Source organism: Anopheles moucheti, chromosome X (genome assembly GCF_943734755.1).
Source record: "Anopheles moucheti chromosome X, idAnoMoucSN_F20_07, whole genome shotgun sequence".
Taxonomy (NCBI): domain Eukaryota; kingdom Metazoa; phylum Arthropoda; class Insecta; order Diptera; family Culicidae; genus Anopheles; species Anopheles moucheti.
The window spans coordinates 13,620,553-13,642,391 of record NC_069142.1 but is presented as its reverse complement, the minus strand read 5'-3'; the positions used below and the strand labels follow the sequence as shown (position 1 = coordinate 13,642,391).

Below are 21,839 nucleotides of genomic sequence, written 5' to 3'. Positions count from 1 at the left end.
TAACCGATCATCAACCCCTAACATACGCAATGTCGCCAAGGAATAACAATGCAAAACTTAAACGATGGAAAGCGTTCATAGAGGAACATAATTATGAACTACGCTACAAACCTGGAAAAACTAACATCGTAGCCGATGCATTATCTAGAATCCAAATTAACTCGCTAACACCAACACAGCATTCCGCTGATGATGATGACAGTACATACATACTATCTACTGAAGCCCCTATTAACGTTTATCGTAATCAATTAATTTTCAAAATATCTAACAATTCATCGTATGAACTAATCACACCGTTCCCAAAATTTAAAAGGCATATTTTCTACGAATCAGATTTCACTAATGAATTCTTAACAGACAAACTAAAAAGATTCCTAAATCCTAACATCATTAACGGTATACTAACCGATGAAGTAACTATGAATCGTATTCAAGAAGTGTATAAAAAATTATTCAATCCAAAAACAATGAAATGCCGATACTCTCAGGTACAATTACAAGATCTAACAGGAGAAGAAAGACAATTAGAAGAAATAAAAAATATTCACAATTTTGCTCATAGAAATTCAAAAGAAAATTCATTACAACTTATTAAAAAGTTTTATTTTCCTACAATGAGAAAATTAACAGAGTCGTATGTTAAAAATTGCGAAATTTGTAAAACAGAAAAATATGATAGGAAACCTCAAAAGTTTATTGCTGTTAAAACACCAATACCCACGTATCCAGGAGAAATAATTCATATTGATATTTTTGCTTATAATGCAAGTTTTCTGTTTATTTCTTCATTAGACAAATTTTCAAAATACTTGAAAATGAGGCCAATAAAATCAAAGTCAATAGCAGACATAAAGGAAGTTTTAATACAATTGTTGTATAATTGGGATATACCCGCCACCATTGTAATGGATAATGAAAGTTCATTTGTTTCAAATATAGTTGAACAAACAATATTAAATCTAGGAATTAAAATTTTTAAAACACCAGTAAATCGGTCAGAAACGAACGGACAAGTGGAAAGAGCTCACTCTACAATTCGAGAATTAGCAAGATGTATTAAAGCAACGAAACCAGATATAAGTGTCCAGACATTGATACAAGAGGCAACGTATAAGTATAATAATTCAATACATAGCGTGATTAAGAATACGCCGAAAAATATATATACAGGAGAGAATAATGAAAATATGAGTTTCGAAGAACGAACTAAACAAAGAAACGAAAATGATAAAATGATTGCCGAAATATATGAAAAGCAACAAGAGAAGATTAAAGAAGAAAAATATCAAGATTATATGCCGAATGAAATGGCTTATGAAAAAACTAAAACAAATAACAAAAGAGCTAGGAGATTTGAGATAATCAGAATCAAGGAAAATCATCCTACCTACGTAATCGATATTAACGATCGAAAAATTCATAAAGTGAACTTAAGAAAAACAAATAATTAATCATGTATTAATCTATATCGTTTCAGATACATTTTTATATTATTAAGCAACGTAATGGCAAGGATCTACATACACGATGTATCAAACAATCCTTTAGCGATTATACCATTAGGAGAAGCCAAAATACGAATGGGATACGTAAGAGTAATCCACCCGATAAACTTGATAGATATAAGTAACATGATTGAAGAAACCATTGAATTAATACCCACAGAAGTACATACAGAATCTTTAGAAAAGTTAATTCAGATTATAGCTATGAAGTTACAAGAAACATTCAAGAAGGTAAAACCATTTAAGAGACAAAAAAGATGGAACACTATAGGGAAAGTTTGGAAATGGATAGCAGGCAACCCTGATGCCGATGATCTTCAAATAATCAACAGTACGCTGAACTCTCTCATCGAAGAAAACAATCACCAAGTAATGATCAACGAAGCTTTGAATGGAAGAATACGAGAAGTAACCGATATTGCTAACAAAGTGCTAACAAACGAAGCGAAACGATATGAAGCATATGCAACAGAAACAAGACAGCTAATAATACTATCTAATTTAGATATTTTGCAAGACCAGATTGAAACTATCGAAGAAGCCATTATATCAGCCAAACACGGAATACCGAACAGCAAATTATTGTCCACCGAAGACTTACAAACGATTAACGAATTCCTGAAGAAGAACGGTTTTGATTATAATACAGCAGAAGAACTTCTTGCTCAATCAGTAGCGCAATTCATTATGAATACGACACATGTTCTGTATATGCTAAAATTCCCAAGAATATCCTCACAAATCTACGAGTATGATTTCATCGAACCAATAGTAAAAAATGGGAAACGAATAATGTTAAAACAGAACTTCATCATAAGAAACGAAACACACGTATTCGCAGTCATTAAACCATGCCAAGAAGAAGGTATTCATTATCTATGTGAAGGAAGCAACCTTCAACATCCTACGCAATGTGTATACCAACTTATACAAGGAGAAAATTCAGAATGCCAATATGAAAAAGTATATTCAGCTAAATTGATCACACAGATAAATGATGCAAATATTCTGATCAATAATGCATGGGCTGAAATTACATCAAACTGCAGCAACTCAAAGCAATCTTTAAATGGTTCATTTATAATACAGTTCGAGAATTGCAGTATAAAAATTAATGACGAGATATTCTCCAATACAGAAGTCATCATCCCTAGAAGATCTCATCATTCAACATTGGGATTGATAGTCAACGAGACCAGCCTTGAAGATAATCCACCTACAGAGTTCTTGAACAACATTACATTAGAGAACCGCAGAATATTGCAAACCATTAATCTACAAAATGAGTCGCTGGAATTCAAATTGCATTTATTCGGATCGATAGGAACAACAACGATCGTAATTGTAACTGGCATTGGCATATTGTACGTGTTTCTTAAATGTCGTAAACAAAAAATAGAAATTCAAATACCAGACACAAGAAGTCTCACCGATAAAAACCTGCATAAAGAAATACCATTGAATTTTCACGCGATGCACAAACTTTGAGGACAAAGTAATTAAGAGGGGAGGAGTTAGCACAACAGTCAGCACAACACATATTCAACACAAAGGCAGCATAATGCATACTCAGCATAAAACATAGCGCAACGTATATTCCTACAGTCATGATCGCACTTCATAAACAGATCGCGTTTCGTAAACAGATTGCGCCGCAGCGTAAACAAATTCCCGTGCAGCGTTACATCGAACAAAGAGCATAATCGCGTTGACACCAAGAGAGCTGACAACGCGCATTCAACATAAACATCCGTTCCCAAGATCAACCGGCATCCACGCAAAACAAAGCAAAGGCAACATAGTTCCAGTTGAGCATTCAGACGAAGCAGTTCTAGTTAAGCAGCCAACCAGTGCAGGTCTGGTTAGGAACTCAATAGTGTTAAGACTTAGTTTTAAGTTTTAGTTAATAAAAACACATATTTTTTATGGCCAAACCGGCCATGTAAAAATTAACTATTCATTTCTAGCAATTTTGTGATCGATTTGGAATGTTTCCGTTGTTCAGTTTTTCCTGGAAAATGGAAGGAATGGATGCTAGAATGCGACATTTATCGAGCCATTTTTGCATTCTCCGTTCATTGTTTTGGAAGTGTTGAAGAAAGCGCTTTGTTTAACCACATCCGTAAAATGCCTGCCATAGCAAGAACTTCTTTGCATACTTTAAGAGTTTCACTTTACTTTTAAACATCCTCCAAAACATCGATTTTGAAAAAAGGCAAATATTGTAAAACGTAATACTAAGTAACTGAATATAAAAAACAACACTGTAACATCCCAGTGGAACTGTTCAAACGATTTTGTTTTTAATTTTGTAATCCATTTTCTTAGGTGAGTTTCAAGAATTAAAATTGATCAACAAAGAGTTTCATAGTTTTTATTGATGTCAAGACCGAAAAAGTTAATGTTACCTTTGGTAGCTAGAGACATCTAAACCCCACGACCCACGTTAGAAGACTCCGAGGGTAGATTTTTAGTGTTTGTATTAGTCTTCTCGCTCCCGTGCAAGAAATGTTTCGATTGTCTTATAAATTACAATTCGTAAAAATAAAACATTCATCGACCGAAACGTAGTGCAGGAGTCCAAACGAGTCCCGCACACGAAAGATGAAAGAAGATAGTGTGCAACCGTTTGATGTCACCTTTCCCATTTGTCTGGCACTGGCCGTGCACACGTGCATGCGAGTCAATCTGGGGTTTTGTTTCCTAACGGGCGTGTATTGAAAGTTTTTTTTCCGTTACTTGCGTTACGTAAAGAACATAAATGTGATTGAGCTCGAAAAGCCCGCAACGTTGATGATACCGTCGTGCGGTGATGATGTGTGGTGCTGTTTAATCTCGTTGAAAGGATTTTGCAGCGAACGGAGAGCGTGTCGAAAATTGCTTTTGGATTTTGGTATAGCATCGCATACGTTGCTTGGGCGTGAGGTATATTTTTACAAAATACGGTTTAAAAAGAAATTTTGGTTACAATCTGGAGAATGAATATATTTTCTCGCAACTTTAGTACTGATTGTATGTTTTAACAGTCTTAACAAAATGTGAAGAATTCTGTACCATTCCTCGAAGTCGATTCCGTAGCAAAACGGATGCTGTTCAATAATACCCTAATGCTTTATCTGCCTTTCTATTCTTGCCACTTAATAGTTTCGTAGCGAGCGAGGTTCACATTCCCTCCAAGCAGGAACCATTCAAAGTGCTTGCCTTTTTTTTCCTTTCCCTCCTCCGAAATGTGCTCCGTTGTACGAGCATCTGGCGCTGACAGAAAGGGTTTTGCTCGGTGCTCGATGGCGTAACGGGGTCTGGTTATGACGTTTCGAGTGCGGTGGTGTAGGTGTGCTGTTTTAGGCTACACGGTCTGCACTCATACTTACCACCTTTTGCCATTTCCGGCCCCGTAGCAATCAGCGCGTTGCACCACCGGCTATCAAGTGACTTTTCCGTTTGATCGATGTGAAACGAGGCGAAAGATGAGCAGAAATGGAATGGAGTGAATTAAATGGACGGTGATATTTGTGTAGCTGTTTCGAAGCATTTCTGTTCTGAATCGGCCGAATGCATGTCCTGCAAAATCCCATTTAAGGTGTGCCCATCGAGCAGGCAATAAAAATAATTTGAAACACCAAACCAAAAGCAACGGAAAACACTGTTACATCATAAACATTGTCATAATTTATTGACCGTTTCCCGAAGCCAGCGGTCAGGATGATTGCGGACAAGGGCCGTTGCGCGTTTTTTTCTCTTCATGCTTTTTGGGTTTTTTACGCACACGAGGGGTTTGGGTTTCGGATTTTTTTTTTCATTGGGAGGGGTGGGCAGAACCATTTTTCTTCATCTGAAGACGGTTTCATCGGGGGCACCGTGGACCGAAGCGCCGTGGGATATTTTGCAAAATTGCTTCACGATGTACCACCACCCCCACCCGAAATGCTGGCCGGCAAAGTCATACCACTAGCGTGGCGTTTGTCCATTCCAAGAGCTATCAATCATTGCTCCCAAAGCTGTGGCAAAGGTGAGCCTCCCCCTCCTGCCTGGACGGTACAACGTATATTGCTAGCATGGGGATAGCGACCCATAATGCTTTCGTTCCCGGGCATGACAATCACCGTGATCGCTTTGCTGGTGCGAGTTAATGGCAGAACGTGTAGCTTTTGTGGCACCGGTGAATGTCTTGGGTGCTTTTGAATAATTGTAGACGATGTGATGCGAAATAGATGCGGTGCGCCACAGTCACAGCCATTAATGATATTGATGTGGTTTTGAAACCGTACGGCAATATTTAAAAATGGTCTAGAAATGGAGTGTAGTGCTGTGGTTGCGATTAGAGATGAGCGCTCCGGGCCGGAATCATGATTCCGATCCGATCCGATCCATAAAAATGATTCCGATTGAGTCCGAGTGATCCGATTTCAATGAATATGCTGGCAATAATAGTCCAGGAAATGTCCAGGATTTTTAAAGTCCGGATCATCCCATTTTGTATGAAATTTCGTGGATCAGTCGGAGCGGCTATAGTGAGAATGTTTCCCATGTGAGAAGAACTAGTTGAGAGCACACAAAATTTGAGACCATACGCGGAGAGCAAGGAAGAAATGATCTTTCCTGCTTGCACATATGTTAAAGCACGCCGAGCGGTCGTTTCATACACACGTGTCAGACTATTTGCGCTCAAAATTGTTTGTTCTCGTTCGTCTCTCTCTCGTAAGCTCGCTCTTTTTTATGAATTCTTAACACGTTGATTATGCGCATTGGGGTGGTAGTATTTTTTTAGGCTACAAGTAGATCAAAAATATATTCAATAACTTTGGGATAGATTCTTGCTTCTGTTAACAAATTTAAGCTTTACAAGCTAATTAATATCTGTAATAAAAGAAACATACATTTTATAGATCGATTAAAGAATGTTACATGTTAAATATTCACACAAATGCTCCTATTACAATTAGTCCTCAATAGAATGTTATAACTGCCCACTATAGATTTCACAGGGAACATTAGATATCATAAAAAATCATGAAATGTAAGGTTACTTTACTAATTGCATTGCATTGTTTTGCTAGGTTATGCTGTTGATAACCATGTTGAGTTTATTGACAAATGTTTTTCTTCAATATTATGTCGCCATGTTTGTATTTTTTCTGTATAAAACTTATGTATGGAATAGCATATTGGTGTAGGTAATGGGGCGCAAAATATTTGAGCCTGAAATTGAAATCCGGAGCGCGGAATCATGATCCGGAGCATATCCGATCCGGAAAAAGGTCGGATCAACCCATCTCTAGTTGCGATTAACGGATGCGTTTATAATAATTTCAATTTAAAAATTAAGAAAAATTACGTTGCTGTCTTTTGACAAAAATAGTTTTGGATGTTGATGCTAGACCTGCTATATTTGCAAGATGTCTTCGTGTCTCACGATATAAAATTTCTCATCTGCAAGGTAGAAACAAGCAGGATGGGAAAAGGAATATTCGAACCCATGCTATTTCCACGGAGACTGTAACAAACTACCTTTTGACGTTGTCAAATTTTGTCCGTGAGTATACGTTCGAGTAAAGTTAAGCTTATCCCATGACTATCATACACACGAGCCGTGAGTATAGCAATGAATGCAATTTTCACGACCAACCCCATTGTCTGCTCAAGGGCATTATACATTCAACAATAAAACACAACATGATTGGTGGCATGAGGGGTAGCACGAGCGCAACAGAAGCACCAATGCCGGATTGTACTCGTTCGGGTTAAAAGTGTAATCATCCCATGCAGGGGGTGGGTAAAAGGGGGGTGAACAGTGAGCAGCTTTCCCGATGGTGGGAAATATTTGAAATCGCACCATAGTTGACGTCTGCCCGATTCAGCTTCTGTCAAGAGATACCTCAACCACTTCTATGCTCGTGAATGGCTGATGAGGATGAGGTTCGTCTGATGGATGGTCAAAATACAGCCAACGCTGTAAAAAAAGCATGCACACAGAACGCTGAAAGATGGCGGCATCCGATGGAAGTGTGTTGGTGAGCGTGTGGTAAACACACACACACACACACACATGTACACACATGTATATATATAAATATATATACACGCACTGCCTAGCAGCAAGCGAAGCTTAAGCATGGGATGAGGTTTTTCGAAATTAAAACGACAAACCTGACAGCTTGTACGGTCGGTTGGTGAGGTGATGCCGACGAGACAAACGTCACATTGACAATGACAAAGATATGGCCGCCACCCCAACGGTGCCATGATCGGGGGCCGGTACCGGTCGGTTTCCCAATTCGTGCCATGTGCCTGCCAGCACCGCCGACCGTTGATGGACGGTGCCATGAAAGCAAACCGTTTTGCTGAAACGGCTTCAGTCGAGTGTCGTTTTCGGGTCGTTCATCCCTCTTAATCTATGTCCGGTGTTTGCACCGGACCGTTGCGAATAATTGCGAGCAATCGGACCCGACGATTGCTCTTCTGTTGCACCCAGCGCCGTGCAAGCGCCGTGCTTGAACGTGTCAAACTTTTGCGAGATGCATTATGAAGCGTGGTTGATAATACCCGTCGCCTTGTGATGAATCAGAACGTTGGGCGGCGGGCAAACAAACGAACAACATTTTGCGAGTGATTTGCATTTGTTGTTTTTTTTTGCGACAAAAAATTTGAAACAAACACTGATGCCTGATGGCACTACAGCTGCTGTGTTGGGAGACAAAAAAACAAACGAAGCGCACAAAGTGAGGGTTTTGACTTCACTGCAAACAAACAAACAAATAAACAAACAAACTGTGCTTTTGGCTGCAATGGGCCGGGCTAGTCGCTTTCATGCTCACATTTCCTAACCCTAGTCACGATGTAGTTTTTAAACTTATTTTTGACTTTTTTTCATGGCCGTAGACCAACACCTCTACCGCATTTTCACAAAGTACCATGCGCCTCCATCTCCTTTTGAAAAACACCATGCGTCTCCATAATAAAAATGTGACATTTTAATATTTTATTTTTTTGTTAAATTTGTTAAATTATTTTTAAAAGAAGAATCTCCGATAAAATCTTCACTGATAAAAATTTACAATGAATCATTTTCATTATGAAATGTACCGCAAAATACATAATTCAGTACAGAGGGTATTGGATTATGTGCATGGGAGAACGTCAAAACAATAAAAACGTGTTCCTCTCTCGTGATTGTTGTTTTTGACAGCTTATAAAGCGGAGCAGATCGTTGGGAACTTTTTTGTTTTGTTTTTTTACGTCGATGACTTATAGAACAAGTTTTGCACTCTAAAGGATCAGTGCTTTCATGGCGGTTGATTTCAAATTGAAGAGAAGAAAATCGTGAAAGTTACCCTTTTAAGTACGATGTGGAAATTTAACAACAATGTTGCTCCAAGGTTGCTTCCATCATTAAGCATCCATGATCAACACACTCTCACATTGCTCCCATTGCAAGGGATTTATTTTTTTTGCGGTAAAAACCATCCCCCGGCACGCCTCCATTAGCGCATTATGCTGCTGCACGGCAAACATCCTTTTTACAGGGGCAAAATAAAAGTTCACCCGGTGCATGCCCGTTCGTCCCGGAGCCGTATGCGGTGATCGCGATAAAAATAGCCGAAAAAGGCAAACGGACTGTGTTCGGTGACATTATCCTTTTTTCCTTCGCAAAAATAGAAACAAAAGCAACGAGAGCAGTATCACGGTGGCAGCAAAGGGTTGCTTCTTTTACGGGGGGGAAGAGTGTTAATTGCTGCAATTTTCCGGCATTTAACACGAAACCCCGTTGCAGAAGCCGTATCACCACGAGACGGACGGCGATGTGCGATGGTGAGCAGTACAATCTCACCGAAAATCTGCACGCCATTTTTCCTTTGGGGTAGGTTTGGGGTAGGTTTTAATTCGGGTTGGCAGTCGAGCTTGATTTTGTTTGGGGATTTTGGGGCTTTATTTCCCACTACAGCTTCCCTTTCCCTACCGGTGCCAGGAAAAAGGGCATAAAGATAACGCGGCCCATGACGAGGTGAGCGAAAGTAATTGACATTTGACTTGTAAATTCAACAAAGAGGGAAGAAAAGATCAATCAAGCGTAGCAAGGCAGCGCCGGAGCTGAAAAACACTCGATAAACCTAAGCCGTCTCCTTATCTCTGATCCGTCGTACGAAGGTGCCAGATTGTACGGGACCGATAGCAATATTGTATCGCTGTCCGGTCGCTTAGACATCATTTGCCTCAATTACCTTCGAGAAACGGTTACAAAACGCCCATCAAATAGGCGCACGGACGCGAAAATCTCTACCCAATCTGTTCGCTAATGGCAGCGATCAGCAATGGATCAATGAGTCCTTACCTGGCTGGCACAAAGCAAACATTAAGCGAACCACCCGAATGGGTGTGGCTTTCCCGGTCGTGCACGTTAACCTCGGGACCAACACTGCCGCCCAGGAACACAGCCTGACCGCGCTCGTAATATGCTAATTGTAGTGTCAATTTCATTAACAGAAATGCTGCTGCAGCAGCACGGCCCTGCCCAGGGACTTTGGTTAGGCAATAACCACTCCACGTACTCGCTGTGCGGGCAAGAACATTCGCAATTGCTTTCGAAAGCGAACCCTCCAACACTCGTTCCTCTGCTTTCGCAACCCGTCCATTTCGACAGGGAAATGGATTTTAATCTGATAATGGAAAATTATCACCCCGTTCGACCATCACGGGGGCCGTGACTGTTTGGCATCTGGACTCGAGACGCGTGTTTGTCGGCGACGTGCCTTCTCTGGTGGGCACGAGCACTCCGGACATTCCATCGTACGGCAGGTTTGTCGAGTGAAGAGTGAAGAGCGCTCAACAGTGCGCCGGCTACTTCAGCGGTTTTTTTTTGTTAAAGCGCCATGTTTCTGCAATAATGAATTGATTTGGGCGTCAAACCGCAAGTTGAAATTCAGCTGTCGAAAGCAAATTGACGCACTCCGTACAAGCAGAGGAATATTATTCGGTGTTTGTATAAGTAATAAATTTAATTGAAAACCCATAATTGGCCTGCTGGAAAAGTCCTTTAAATCGCAAAAGGTCGAGCGACATCGTCAGCTATTCCATTATTTTGACCTTAATTGGGTATGGTTTATCGTCATCACACCATCTTAATGTGGGTTCATCACACCTCCCTTTGTCCATGTGTACGACCTAAAAGGACTTACGGGACGTCTGGTGTCATTCTCATGACGTGACCAGCCCACCGAAACTGGGCGAGTCTAATTCGCTGTGTTCAACGTAAAGCTAATAGAGCTCGTCTTTGTAGTGGATTCTCCAATGTTTTTCCACACAAATAGTGTCATTGATGTGTATGTTATCAGCGTTTGTCAAGTTCTGGATTGACTTGTAGAATATGGTCGCCAAAGATTCCACCTTCGAGGCACAGATGGCCCTCTCTGGCGCTTGATTGGAGAGTAATGAGAATATATTATGAGAAATGTGATTTTTTTCTGATAATTCTAAACAATTACTTAAATCATACACACACACGTCATACACCAGGACTGCGCTCCCGCAAATACGCTATTTTACTTCGTCTATAAGGCATTCCAACGCCCATTCTGTAAAGTCCTATAGGACTGTCTCCCAATGTTTATTCTTCCACTACACTTTAATGTAACATAACGAAGAGAATTTTATTTTTATTATTATTATTATTGTTGTTGTTGTTATTCTGATTATTCTACGTTTAGAGAAACAAAACAACATTAATTTTTGTATTTTAAAATAACATTACAATCTAAACGCTATGAAATCTGTAATTAACCATGGTGGTCCTTCAGTAGTAGCAACATTCTGACAGATTCAAACGATAAGTTAGAAATCTTAAGCTTTCAGCCTGTATCTGTCAAACAATCCCGGAGCCAGGCTGTATCATTCAGAACAAATTTGTAAAAGATATAGCATTTTGACATACAGAATGACATAAGGGATCATTTTTTGCAAAACCAAAATTAGAGAAAAATCGATTGAAGTTAAGAAAATCTACTTTAAATTCATGTTTTTGTTTGTCGGTAGAAAGGCTTGGCCGTATATCTTATAGACTTTGTTTAGTCTCTAATTCACTTAGGTGAATTAGTAATTCAAAATTTAAAATCAATTTATTTAAAACAAATTATTAATCTGATTATAAAAAATATTAAAAAATCTGTTTCTAATAATCATGTTGTTTGGTGTTTACATATAAAAAATGTTTTGTTTACATTTTTGGCATACGGCAAACACGGCCTAATCTGGTTCAGACCAGCAGGCAAAATGCTTTGTTTTGACATTTGTCGAGCAGCTGACAGAAGTTTTCGTCATTTTCACCAAACCATTTTCACCTTAACTTGGCTTGTCATTTGTATTGGGGAGCTAAAAGCGCATAAGCCTAGAAACGTCAAAACGCATACGAAAAAACTAGCTTCTTGTATGATTCCGGCCATTGTTAGTCTTAAATTAAAATATCATATGTATTGATTATCCGTTTTGTTCGCTTATCCGGCCGAGTACCGATAAGCACGGATAAACGGTGAACCTTCAAGAGCGAGAGAGAACATTATTGTGCTATTATAATTTATTTTCTCGTCCACTTTGGTATAAGCTCCCACAGTAGAAAGGACACAAATAAAAAAAAAACGACTTCCCTTTTCTTTCATCAAAGAACAATCCCTGCACTAGTGCTTTGTTGTGGATGTTCCAACGCTTCTATTTCAGGGTTCGGTGACCACCCATTCCATGCCTTCACTTTCACCGCATTGTGATGAGAACCCCATCATCTCGGTGCCATGAATTTGTTTCCCAACACCCCGCGCCTTACGTTCGTACCCACTGGCGGTGACGAATACGAATTGGATTCTCTTCATTTCCGGCCCGGGGGGGAGTGCGAAAGATAAACAAAAAAAAAAGAAAACGAATTCGTAGCATTTTCTCGTCATTTGCAAGCATTCACGCAACGCCCATCGTTTTCATCTTGAGTTGTACCTTCATTTCTCCGAGTCCCTCCTCCTTCTGCTGCTCATCGTTCCACTCTCCCCGTTTGCCCGATCCCTACACCAATCACGAATTGTGATTCGATATCCGGGGAATAGAATGTCTGCATCACAAGTGGAGCTGAAACCGTTCGCTGTTGATTTATGTATTCTATGATCGGCAGTGAGCAGGAAAAAAAGGGGTGCACAATGCTGAAACAAAGGAAAGGGATCGGACAAAAAAAGGCGGAAGAAACCGTCACGGACCAAGATACCTACCGTTGCAAACCCGGAAAATAGATCGAAAAACAATCGATCCACCGGGCCCGGCTACAGTCGCTCGGTTCACTTAGTTCTGCTCGAACGCATCGACCGTGCGGGGTTTTGAGTGGCGATGAGTGACGAGTGCGAGCTGCTGTATGGTGGTGGCTCGAACAAGTGCTCGAAGCAGGGTGTATATTCATTATATACAATTTTGTTGATAAATATCGTGCCCCGTTCCGCAATGGTGCGTGTCAAAAAGTGTGGATCAAAGCGTGCGGGGTGATTAAATATGATGTGGACGGTGACAGAGAATGTGGAAGCCAAAGCCAAACGGAAAGCTTATGCTGTGAAATATACAAAATAAAACGAAAGCAAACAAAAAAGCACAACAAATAAAAGACTTTGCAAAGCGATACGAGAATAGGCAAAAATGCAACGTCGCCGTTCCAGACACAATCTCTGAGTATGCCTGTCCCTTCTGTTTGCCAATGTGATAATTCCGCTGGGAGTCTCGGTGCTACAGAACCCTCATCGAGCGTCTATTGTGTTGCTTTTGTAGATCCTTTGTGTTTGTACCTTTTCATGTTTTATTTTACCTTTTTTTTCGTTACGTTGGTTCGACACCTCAGTGTTCGAGCTCTTTACTCCCGAAAGGTACCGTACGTACGTGGCTCGTCATATGCTCACGTACACGTACGAAGGGAATAAGGGTGCCGGGGCACTAAACAATCCCTGAACTTCAAGCTTCCAAACCTATTGCATGACAATCCCCAAAACGCTGTGACCCACCGTTAAGGAGTGGAGCAGCGGAAAAGCGGGAGTTGGGCGATAAAATTGTACAAAATAAAACCGAACTGAACTTGACCAGAAAAACAGCATCACCTAACGAGAGGAACGATGAGCGCTCCATTCACCTAAGCACACAAACAAACACAGATAAAATTGTCACCCGGGAATGTGGAGTTGCACATCAGGTGGGCAGGTGGTAGAAACATCGTAAGGAGTTTGTAAGGTGACAAAAGCAACCAGAAGAAACAGGAGTTGAGAATTAAAATCCCTGTACGATTGTTCGATATTGAAGTTAGCGGACGTTTGTGTGTGTTTTTTTGCCGATTCAAGGCACTTAATACCCAACGGTGTAAAAGGTTAGGGTGGCCGTGTCAGTACACCTGCTTCTTTCATTGGTTAAGTGTAGAAAATTTAAGGAGAAAGAGACTGAACTCACCTTTTCTATAACAGACAAGAGGGGTATTCCAGGGTTTTTAGCCAAAGAATAATGTCTTCTTTAGTATAATCTGCTGTAAAGCATTGCTTTCTTGGAGAACTCAAATGGAGTGGGGTTTTCTGCAGGACACTCTTCAAACTCCTCTCAGTTGCGTTTAATATGCTTCAGACAAGTTATGCGTAACCTCACGAATGGTACGTAAATCACAACTTCTCCCAACTACTGTGAACCACAGTGCTTTCAGTGATGATAATGTAATTACTTTTGAATCTCATGAACGGTTTAGAGCATGGCTTAGTCTTCTTGGTTGAATATTGGAATGCTTACAGTGCAAAACATCTAGCTCCATACCGAACCACCTTGCGTTTGACCCCTGGAAGGTATGCAATATATAGATCATTACTTTACCTTGCATACTTTCAGGCACTGCATGTATGCGCTTCAAGTATATCGATAAACCTCAAAAGATTCTAGCAAATGGCAAGAATTTCTTATTAAACCTCGTTTTCTGATGCAATAAAAATGAAAACCAGCCATTGCAGCTCAACGCAACCCCTCTTCCGTCATTCAGCCCAGGTCGCTCTGGGTACTTGGCCACATTCACGCAGCGAAACACATGCTTTTGCAAAACGCTTCTTAGCCAAGTTCCAAGTCGATTTTATGGTAACGGTTTAGGTAGTAAACGTTAGCGAAGCTACTTGGATTTCTTCACCATAGCCCAACAAAATAAGAAAAATACAATCCCAATCCCCAAGAGGAAAAAAACTCCCATTTTGTCACCATCTACTAGCCGTACCAACCGTTTCCCTGCCCGCTCGACATTCTTCGTCCCGTACCGCTTGTGATTACGGGATTGCTTTTGTTGAAATCTTTCCCCACTAGATGGCACTGTGCGGGTAAGAAGCTTTGGGTTTGGGTAATAAAATTAATTGGAATTTTTGAGTCAACCCGCCCGGCTAGAGTGACTAGGGAGGGTCGTGAATTTTATGAAGCTTTCCCCCTAAAACGTACTCGGATGAGTATAATGCGGCCGTGACCTCGGTCGTAAGTGCCATTACCCTTAGTAACGCTTTTTTCAGTGCTTTTTTCTCCCTTCTAATAACTAGTTAATCGGCCTGGATACTGGGCTAAGCAGCAGAACTACACGGTATGTGTAAACTTCTGGGTGTCAATCTCCTTGTCCCCGAATGGACAGTCTTTCTTATTCATGAAGTAAAAATTTCATGCGGAGATTCTCGAGTCTTTGTGCCGGGTCCTTCTAGGTAGTCAACATGGACGGAGGAGGGATCTCTAGGTCTAAATTGAGGTGGAAGATTACGTTGATACGTCCTTCAGGTAGGCCATGATAGTGGAATGACAGATGACAGCTGTCAAACGTGAGCAATTTAGAGGACTCCTGCAGCTGACCAAAACCACGAAACGGTATTAGCTCCTGATAAGAAACTACCCAAACGACAATTCGTTCATCGAAGGATGAATTTTGTATGTTTCGCTGTCAAAATCAGCATGAAATTTGCTCGACCAATCCGAATATGAGGGTATGTGTAGTTCCATAGGCCTGAAGAAATAACGTCGGTAATGTACATACGAACATGCTGAACATACGACGCGAGTCTTCGCTTCTGCTAAGGTAGCAAAGGATAGCGTATGTCAACATCGGTCAAGGCAATTTTCATTGAGCATCAGCCAAATTTGGGTGATTTGGGTTAATGTGGCATATAATTATGCATCAAATTAGATTTGACGTTTAAAAATTGTTAATAAAACAAAAACAATGTGTTTGTGTTATAGTTTCGTAGGCAAACGTCAACGAACGGTTAATTGGGAAAGGAAAAAATTGTTACTTGGGATAAACGCTTTCCAGGATGAACCTCACGCATACACTCTCAAAAACTTCTTCACAATTTCTGCTAATGAAGCCGTTGTGAAGGCGCTTGTGAAGCCATGAACTCCACTCGAAATTCACTCTCAGTCGAGCACTTTGTCGTTTGGGTAAATAATCTTACGATAAGGTCTTGTTCTTTGCTCAATAGACTGGGTCTCTTAGATATTGTATAGATTGGACTCTTTTTTCAACTAACTCTCAAACACTCCTGTAAAATATCTTTCAAACTCGAGTAAAACTAATCCAAGTTACCAAAACCAAAAGCTTGATAATTCTCTCATTTGGATTACTTTTTTCCAACCACAGGTGGACTGTTCCATCCCGACGATGACCATCAGGAGATTGCGTTCCGGTACGCAGTGGAGAAGATCAACTCCGACCGGACGATATTGCCCCGTTCAAAGCTGCTGGCCCAAATCGAACGGATCTCACCGCAGGACAGCTTTCTCGCATCAAAGCGCGGTAAGCTAATCCAACCGTCCCCGTCCGCCATTTTGTTTTGTCCGCCGACGTCACTAATGCAAATCGCACTCTTTCGTCTCCTCGCGCGTTACAGTGTGCCATTTGTTGGGTGTCGGTGTTGCCGCCATCTTTGGGCCGCAATCATCACACACCGCCAGCCATGTGCAGAGTATATGCGACACGATGGAGGTAAGTTGTTGTCCGGGTTGGGGGGAACCGGTACAGTTTGTTAAGGCCACTTTCCAGCACACTGCTCGATTGGTTTCAATCGATCGGTAAACACCGCTCGGTATCGTGTAAACACACTTCGCGGAGCGCTCCAAACTTCTGTTGCTTGGCATGGTGTTTGCTCGGCTGCGGCCAATACCGTTTTTTAGTTTTTTGTTTCTTCCATTTTCTTTCTCGTGCCTCTGTAAATATTGGGAAAGAAAAGTGTGCTCCACAGCAAAAAAAAAAAAAAAAAACCCGCTCGCGGACAGCGATAGATCAACAGGATGTGGTCGGGTGTACGAGTGTTTGTGAACCAATCGGAAGTTAAGTTGTCGGGCGATCGTTGTTCCAGGGCACTCAGTGAAATTCTGAAAATTTTCGACACAAATTGGACGAAACTTGAGATCTTGTCTACTTTAGCCGTCTCCTGTTGGGGTTGCTGGCATGAAAAACATTCCCATTTTCTAAGGATTCTAAGGTTCAATTTCGACGCTGCTTAATTAAAACTCCTCGGTATGGAACCCGAAGAACAACAAGAAGCTCAGACAAAACCCAAGGAATAACTGCGCGCCATTGATGTTAGAATAAAGCACCAAATCTTCCCGACTCACTGCGGTGTCACTGCAGGTGTAGCTTAGCAAAATGATACAATACACCCGGCTGCTACTTTACAACCTTTACCGTGGCTTCTTAGTGACTTGCGATGGGAGGAATTTCGTTTCGTTGCTCGTTCCCAATAAAATGCTGCAGGTGCGGTACGGCACGGCACAAACGTGCCCCGTACACGTGGGTAACAAATTGCTCTAATGCTTCGGGGTCACATGTCGGTCTGTTATATGGGTGTACCGAGCACCGGTACCGGACGTACGTGGCTCACAGGGTAAGATTGGGATACCATTTGCATATCAATAAATATTTTCCCACACCGTGCACTGGAGGTATGCTCGTCATCAGGTCTGCCTCTCGCTAGCCAATAATTCACCACGACCCACGGCAAGACCCGGTTTTTGAGCAGAACAGAGAGGTGAGTGAGAGAGAAAAGGCAAGCTAGTATTAGCTTCTGGCAGCGCCATCTGCCGGTACGCCATCTTCATCATGCGGACTGACGTTTAGTACGGTGCTAACCCTCACATCACTCATACCATGAAGTTCGGTTTGATCGCAGCCTGGAAAAACATCTTCTGCTTATCGTTGTACCACGTTTTTGGGATCTTCCTTTTTTCTGTTGTTTTGTTTTTGTTACGCCCAACCTTTTGCCGCTGATTGGGCAACTGTAAGTCGCTAGCGACGAGCTGCAAGTTCGGGCGTTCAGTGTGCTGCGACATTTCACTTCCAATTTGCCCCCCTTCCCCCCTCCCCACTGCTCGTCGTGGTACACTCACGGTAGGATCCGATCGGCACCATCTTGGTGGAGGTTGGGAATTGAATCATCTTCGTTTTTAGAGGCGATGCCATCAGACAACGGCCAACCGGACCCCAGCTGTCGAAGCGCAACGGCAATCATAATCGGCTTACCGCAGCCAATTCGTCTGCAACTTGTCGTTTCGTGCTTCGCCACAGCGCTGCTAGTCTTTAGGGAGTGTGAGGTAGTTCCCTAGTGTTGCCATTGCTCAACTGCAACTTTCAAACAACTCCCCCAAGTGCTCCAAGCCATTGTCATTGAGCGAGTGGCAAGATGGCAAGGTGGAAGGAAATCCGTTTCATCGGGCAAAGATTCCGACGGGCTGTTCGGGTTGTTCGTTGCATCACAAGAGAATTTTCATTCCCTCCCTGTTGTTTAGCACGGTGGGAAAAAAAACAAATCTCGGGGAAAATAAATTCACCCACCAGAAGGCGAAATCGAATACGACAGCAAACCCTTTAATGAGCGGATATGCAGCCGAAAAGGGACGAGATAAATTCAAACAGCCAAGATGGCGACCGGTAAGGGGCCAGTAAATTAGCCATGAAATTAGGTTCCACCTTCTTCTCGCCTTGTTCCCACTTCCACCCACACTCTTTGATTTTTCGTCACACCCAGACGGTGGGCGATGCGATCGGGGAATAATAATCATCCCCCTAGCATTCGTGTCGGAATGTTTGTTGCGCTCGGGCGCTAACTAGTTGCTGCTGACCGAAGAAGCTGATAAGAATGAAACCCCCACCGACAGCCAGTTTGAAATTGCTGAACAAAACCAAAGCGCCAAAGCGACCTAAAGCGACCAAGATTAATGAAGTCCTAAAGCAAGGGGAACCCGTGTGAAATGTTTCATTCCCTGTTTATTCACGCTCGTTCCTTCCCGTTTTCTCTTTCGTTTGCGGTGATTTACGGTGAAATAGGATACGGTGGATCAGAAACGAGTCTGCGATTAGATGGAACCCGGCCAAGGGGTGCAAAACACAAACAAAAGCACGATGATCGTGAAAGCGAAACGGGATGAAAAATCAACCCCTGCATAGCATGCCACCAGCGGCACGCGTGCCAGCTTTCGCTTCCCAAACTTGTGCTCTTGTACATACAGCCTTCTGCTGCTTTACTCACTGACATTGAGAGCGCACACACAAAAAAGAACCCACAAGAATGATAAATCTAAAACAACAAACCAAAACAGTCAAGAAAGCAGAACATCCACAACGGGGAGGCTGCGAACGGGTTTACTTTCCGGTACGGTTTTGCAACTCGCCCGGCGACACCAGTGGCGGCTTCCGGTTGGCATTGAATAATTAACCAATCAAAAAAAGGCAAACAGAGAGAAGTAAAACCAAAAAACAAAAGAAAAACACCACCCGACGCTGGGAAGGAAAATCCAACGCATCGAACAACGCTGTCCGAGAAGGAAATGCTAAACCGGGGTACGGATAGGAAAATTTCACAAATTTATCCAATTCAGCAAGAGGAGGAAAGAAAAAATTAAACCGAGACAACAAAAAAAAAAAAACCCCGCAAAAGGGGTGAAGCTGAAGCTAACTTTTGCAACACTGGTTTGATTTGATCTTCACCGTTTGCTTTCGGTGCATGTCCCGGTGTACCACATCGAGAACTGGCTTTTCCACCTGCCAACGGGTGAAGGTGAACAGATTTTCATTTTTTTTTTGCCTACTCGAGGAAAATGTACCGTCCTGCAAGGCTTACTGCACAAAGAAAAAACCAAAAAAACCCACACTTGAGGGAAATTCTAGCAGAGTTCATTCATCTTCAAGTCTGGTCGCGTGAATCAACGCTAGCCGGCAGACTTTTTAATTAGTTTTGACGCACGGTCGCAATGGCCGATGGGTTGTAAGGTTCGCTTTTCTTATGTAGAAGCTTGTGATCAGCCGAAAAAATGCACTGGTTGCATTTGACAAAAGATGCTCGGTAGAAATCGGGTGATCTTATCACCCAGTGTAACACGATATGAAATTTTGAAGTTACAAATTCTGCCATAATTACCATAATTGGGTCACTCACTCTATATATCAATATCATTTTCTATAGGAGAAAAGCTTAAAGCTTAAGTATTTTGTCTCTTCACTAAGTCCCGTGGCTGTAGTCTGCAAAATTGATCGGGGCCTTCATTAGATCACTATTTGTTATTCAGCATGACGGCATTTTTCGTATTAAAACATCATTTAATTTGTTTAGTAATTTATTTTACTGCAGTTAAATGTTAAATAAATTACACAAAGTATCTCAAACAATATTCTGTAAAAGACTTTTTTGCCATTGATATGTCATGTCATTTTCGGACTTGGGATTTGTGGTTTTATTTAATGTTTAATGTTTATTATTCAGTCGATGGACTAGGAAGCCCTCTCGATATCGTGCTACAATTGTAACAATTACAAGGAAACAGATAGACGCAGTTAACAACTATCAACATATACTATGGGATGTAATTAAACGTTGGAACGGAAGCACGGTTGACGAAATCAGTTGCTTAGAGTCCTGTGGCTCAGAATCATCGCTGACAGCAGAGTAGTCGAATACTGTCCGATGTTCGGTGGCCACTAGCATTGTCCGGAGTAGTACCTAGCTGGAACGTACAGATTAACTGTCGAGAGGATATTCGAGGAGTCAATGCGACCATCAAGGATTTCCGCGATTAACGACAGCCTGCCTTGGGATATTCGCTCACCTAAAGAAGGCAGATCAAGCAGCTAGCATCTGGTCCGGGAAAAAGCGTGAGTTTGCGCTGAAGCATATTCCAGCAGCGATCGAACTAGTGAGCAATAGGGAGCCTTGATGTATGGAGCGTCTTGATTGATTACTGGTCCAAGCACGGTGTGGTCGAGCTGATCCTTAAAGGAAAACCTCGTATCAAGCAAGACACCTTGAAATCCTTGACACACTGCTTCCTCTGCAAGTTTACCCCATCTAGCGCATAGTCGTAGGTTGATTGACGTCGAGAGCGGCTAAAAGTGATTTGTTTGGGCAGAGTGTTTAGGCATTGCGATGGCACCATGACTCCAAGTCGTGTAATGACGCCTGTAATTGGGTAAGGTCGTCAGGTCCCCGAATTATGCGAAAGATTTTAGCGTCTTCCGCACATAAGATAGGATTATTTTTCGGGATGAGCAAGGTCACATCGTTGATGTATAGCAGGAACAGTAATGGGCCAAAGATGCTACCCTCTGGAACGTCTGAGAATGCGGGTATAGGCCTTGACGTGTAAGGGCCCAGCTTGATCGAGTCGTGTCGATCTTGGAGATACTATATCATCCATAACATCAGATGTCCAGGAAGTCCGAAAATTCACGAGCAGGATAGCGTGAGATACACAATCAAAAGCCGCCTTTATATCGGTATAGATAGCGTCTACATGGAGGTCGGTGTCAATGGCAATATGGCGATAACTGCTAACAAATTCCAACAGGTTGATCTTCTGAGCACGGAACCATGCTGGCTCGAACTTATAAAGTTACGTGCAGAGGTCATAAGTGGCTCATAAATGAGGAGCTCGAGCACTTTGGCACATACACTGGGCGAGGTTATACCTCAGTAGTTGACTACCTCACTTTTGCAGCTCTTCTTGTGAATAAGTGTTAGCCATGAGGATTTCCAGATGTTACGAGAGATGCCACAGTGAAGCGATTCACGGAAGATCTTGAGCAACAAAGAAGCATTGCCATCATTGTCTGGGTAAATTTGATGACTTGAGACGATCGACGCGAAGCTAGCGACCGATCGCATAGGGAGCAATGAACTCGTCGGTGTTTTGGAGAGAGCACGAGACCACAGCATCCGAATCAGTCAATTCCGATACGAAAATGTCTTTGAAGCGCGAGTCAAACAGTTCGCTCATTTCAGGGTGAGAGTCTTGAAGATTTTTTTTATCGTTTATATATTTCCAGAAAGAGCGTAGAAACAG

General features: G+C 41.9%; 1 protein-coding gene across 2 annotated transcripts in view; it reads left to right on the top strand.

Moving 5' to 3' along the window:
• Positions 1-21,839, top strand: part of LOC128306851 (glutamate receptor ionotropic, kainate 2) — a 110,643-nt gene that overhangs the window by 15,455 nt on the left and 73,349 nt on the right. For both annotated transcript variants that reach the window (XM_053044477.1, XM_053044478.1), the window contains exons 2-3: positions 16,147-16,302; positions 16,397-16,491. In XM_053044477.1, the coding sequence (XP_052900437.1) occupies positions 16,147-16,302; positions 16,397-16,491 (251 nt within the window). The remainder of the gene's footprint in view (positions 1-16,146; positions 16,303-16,396; positions 16,492-21,839) is intronic.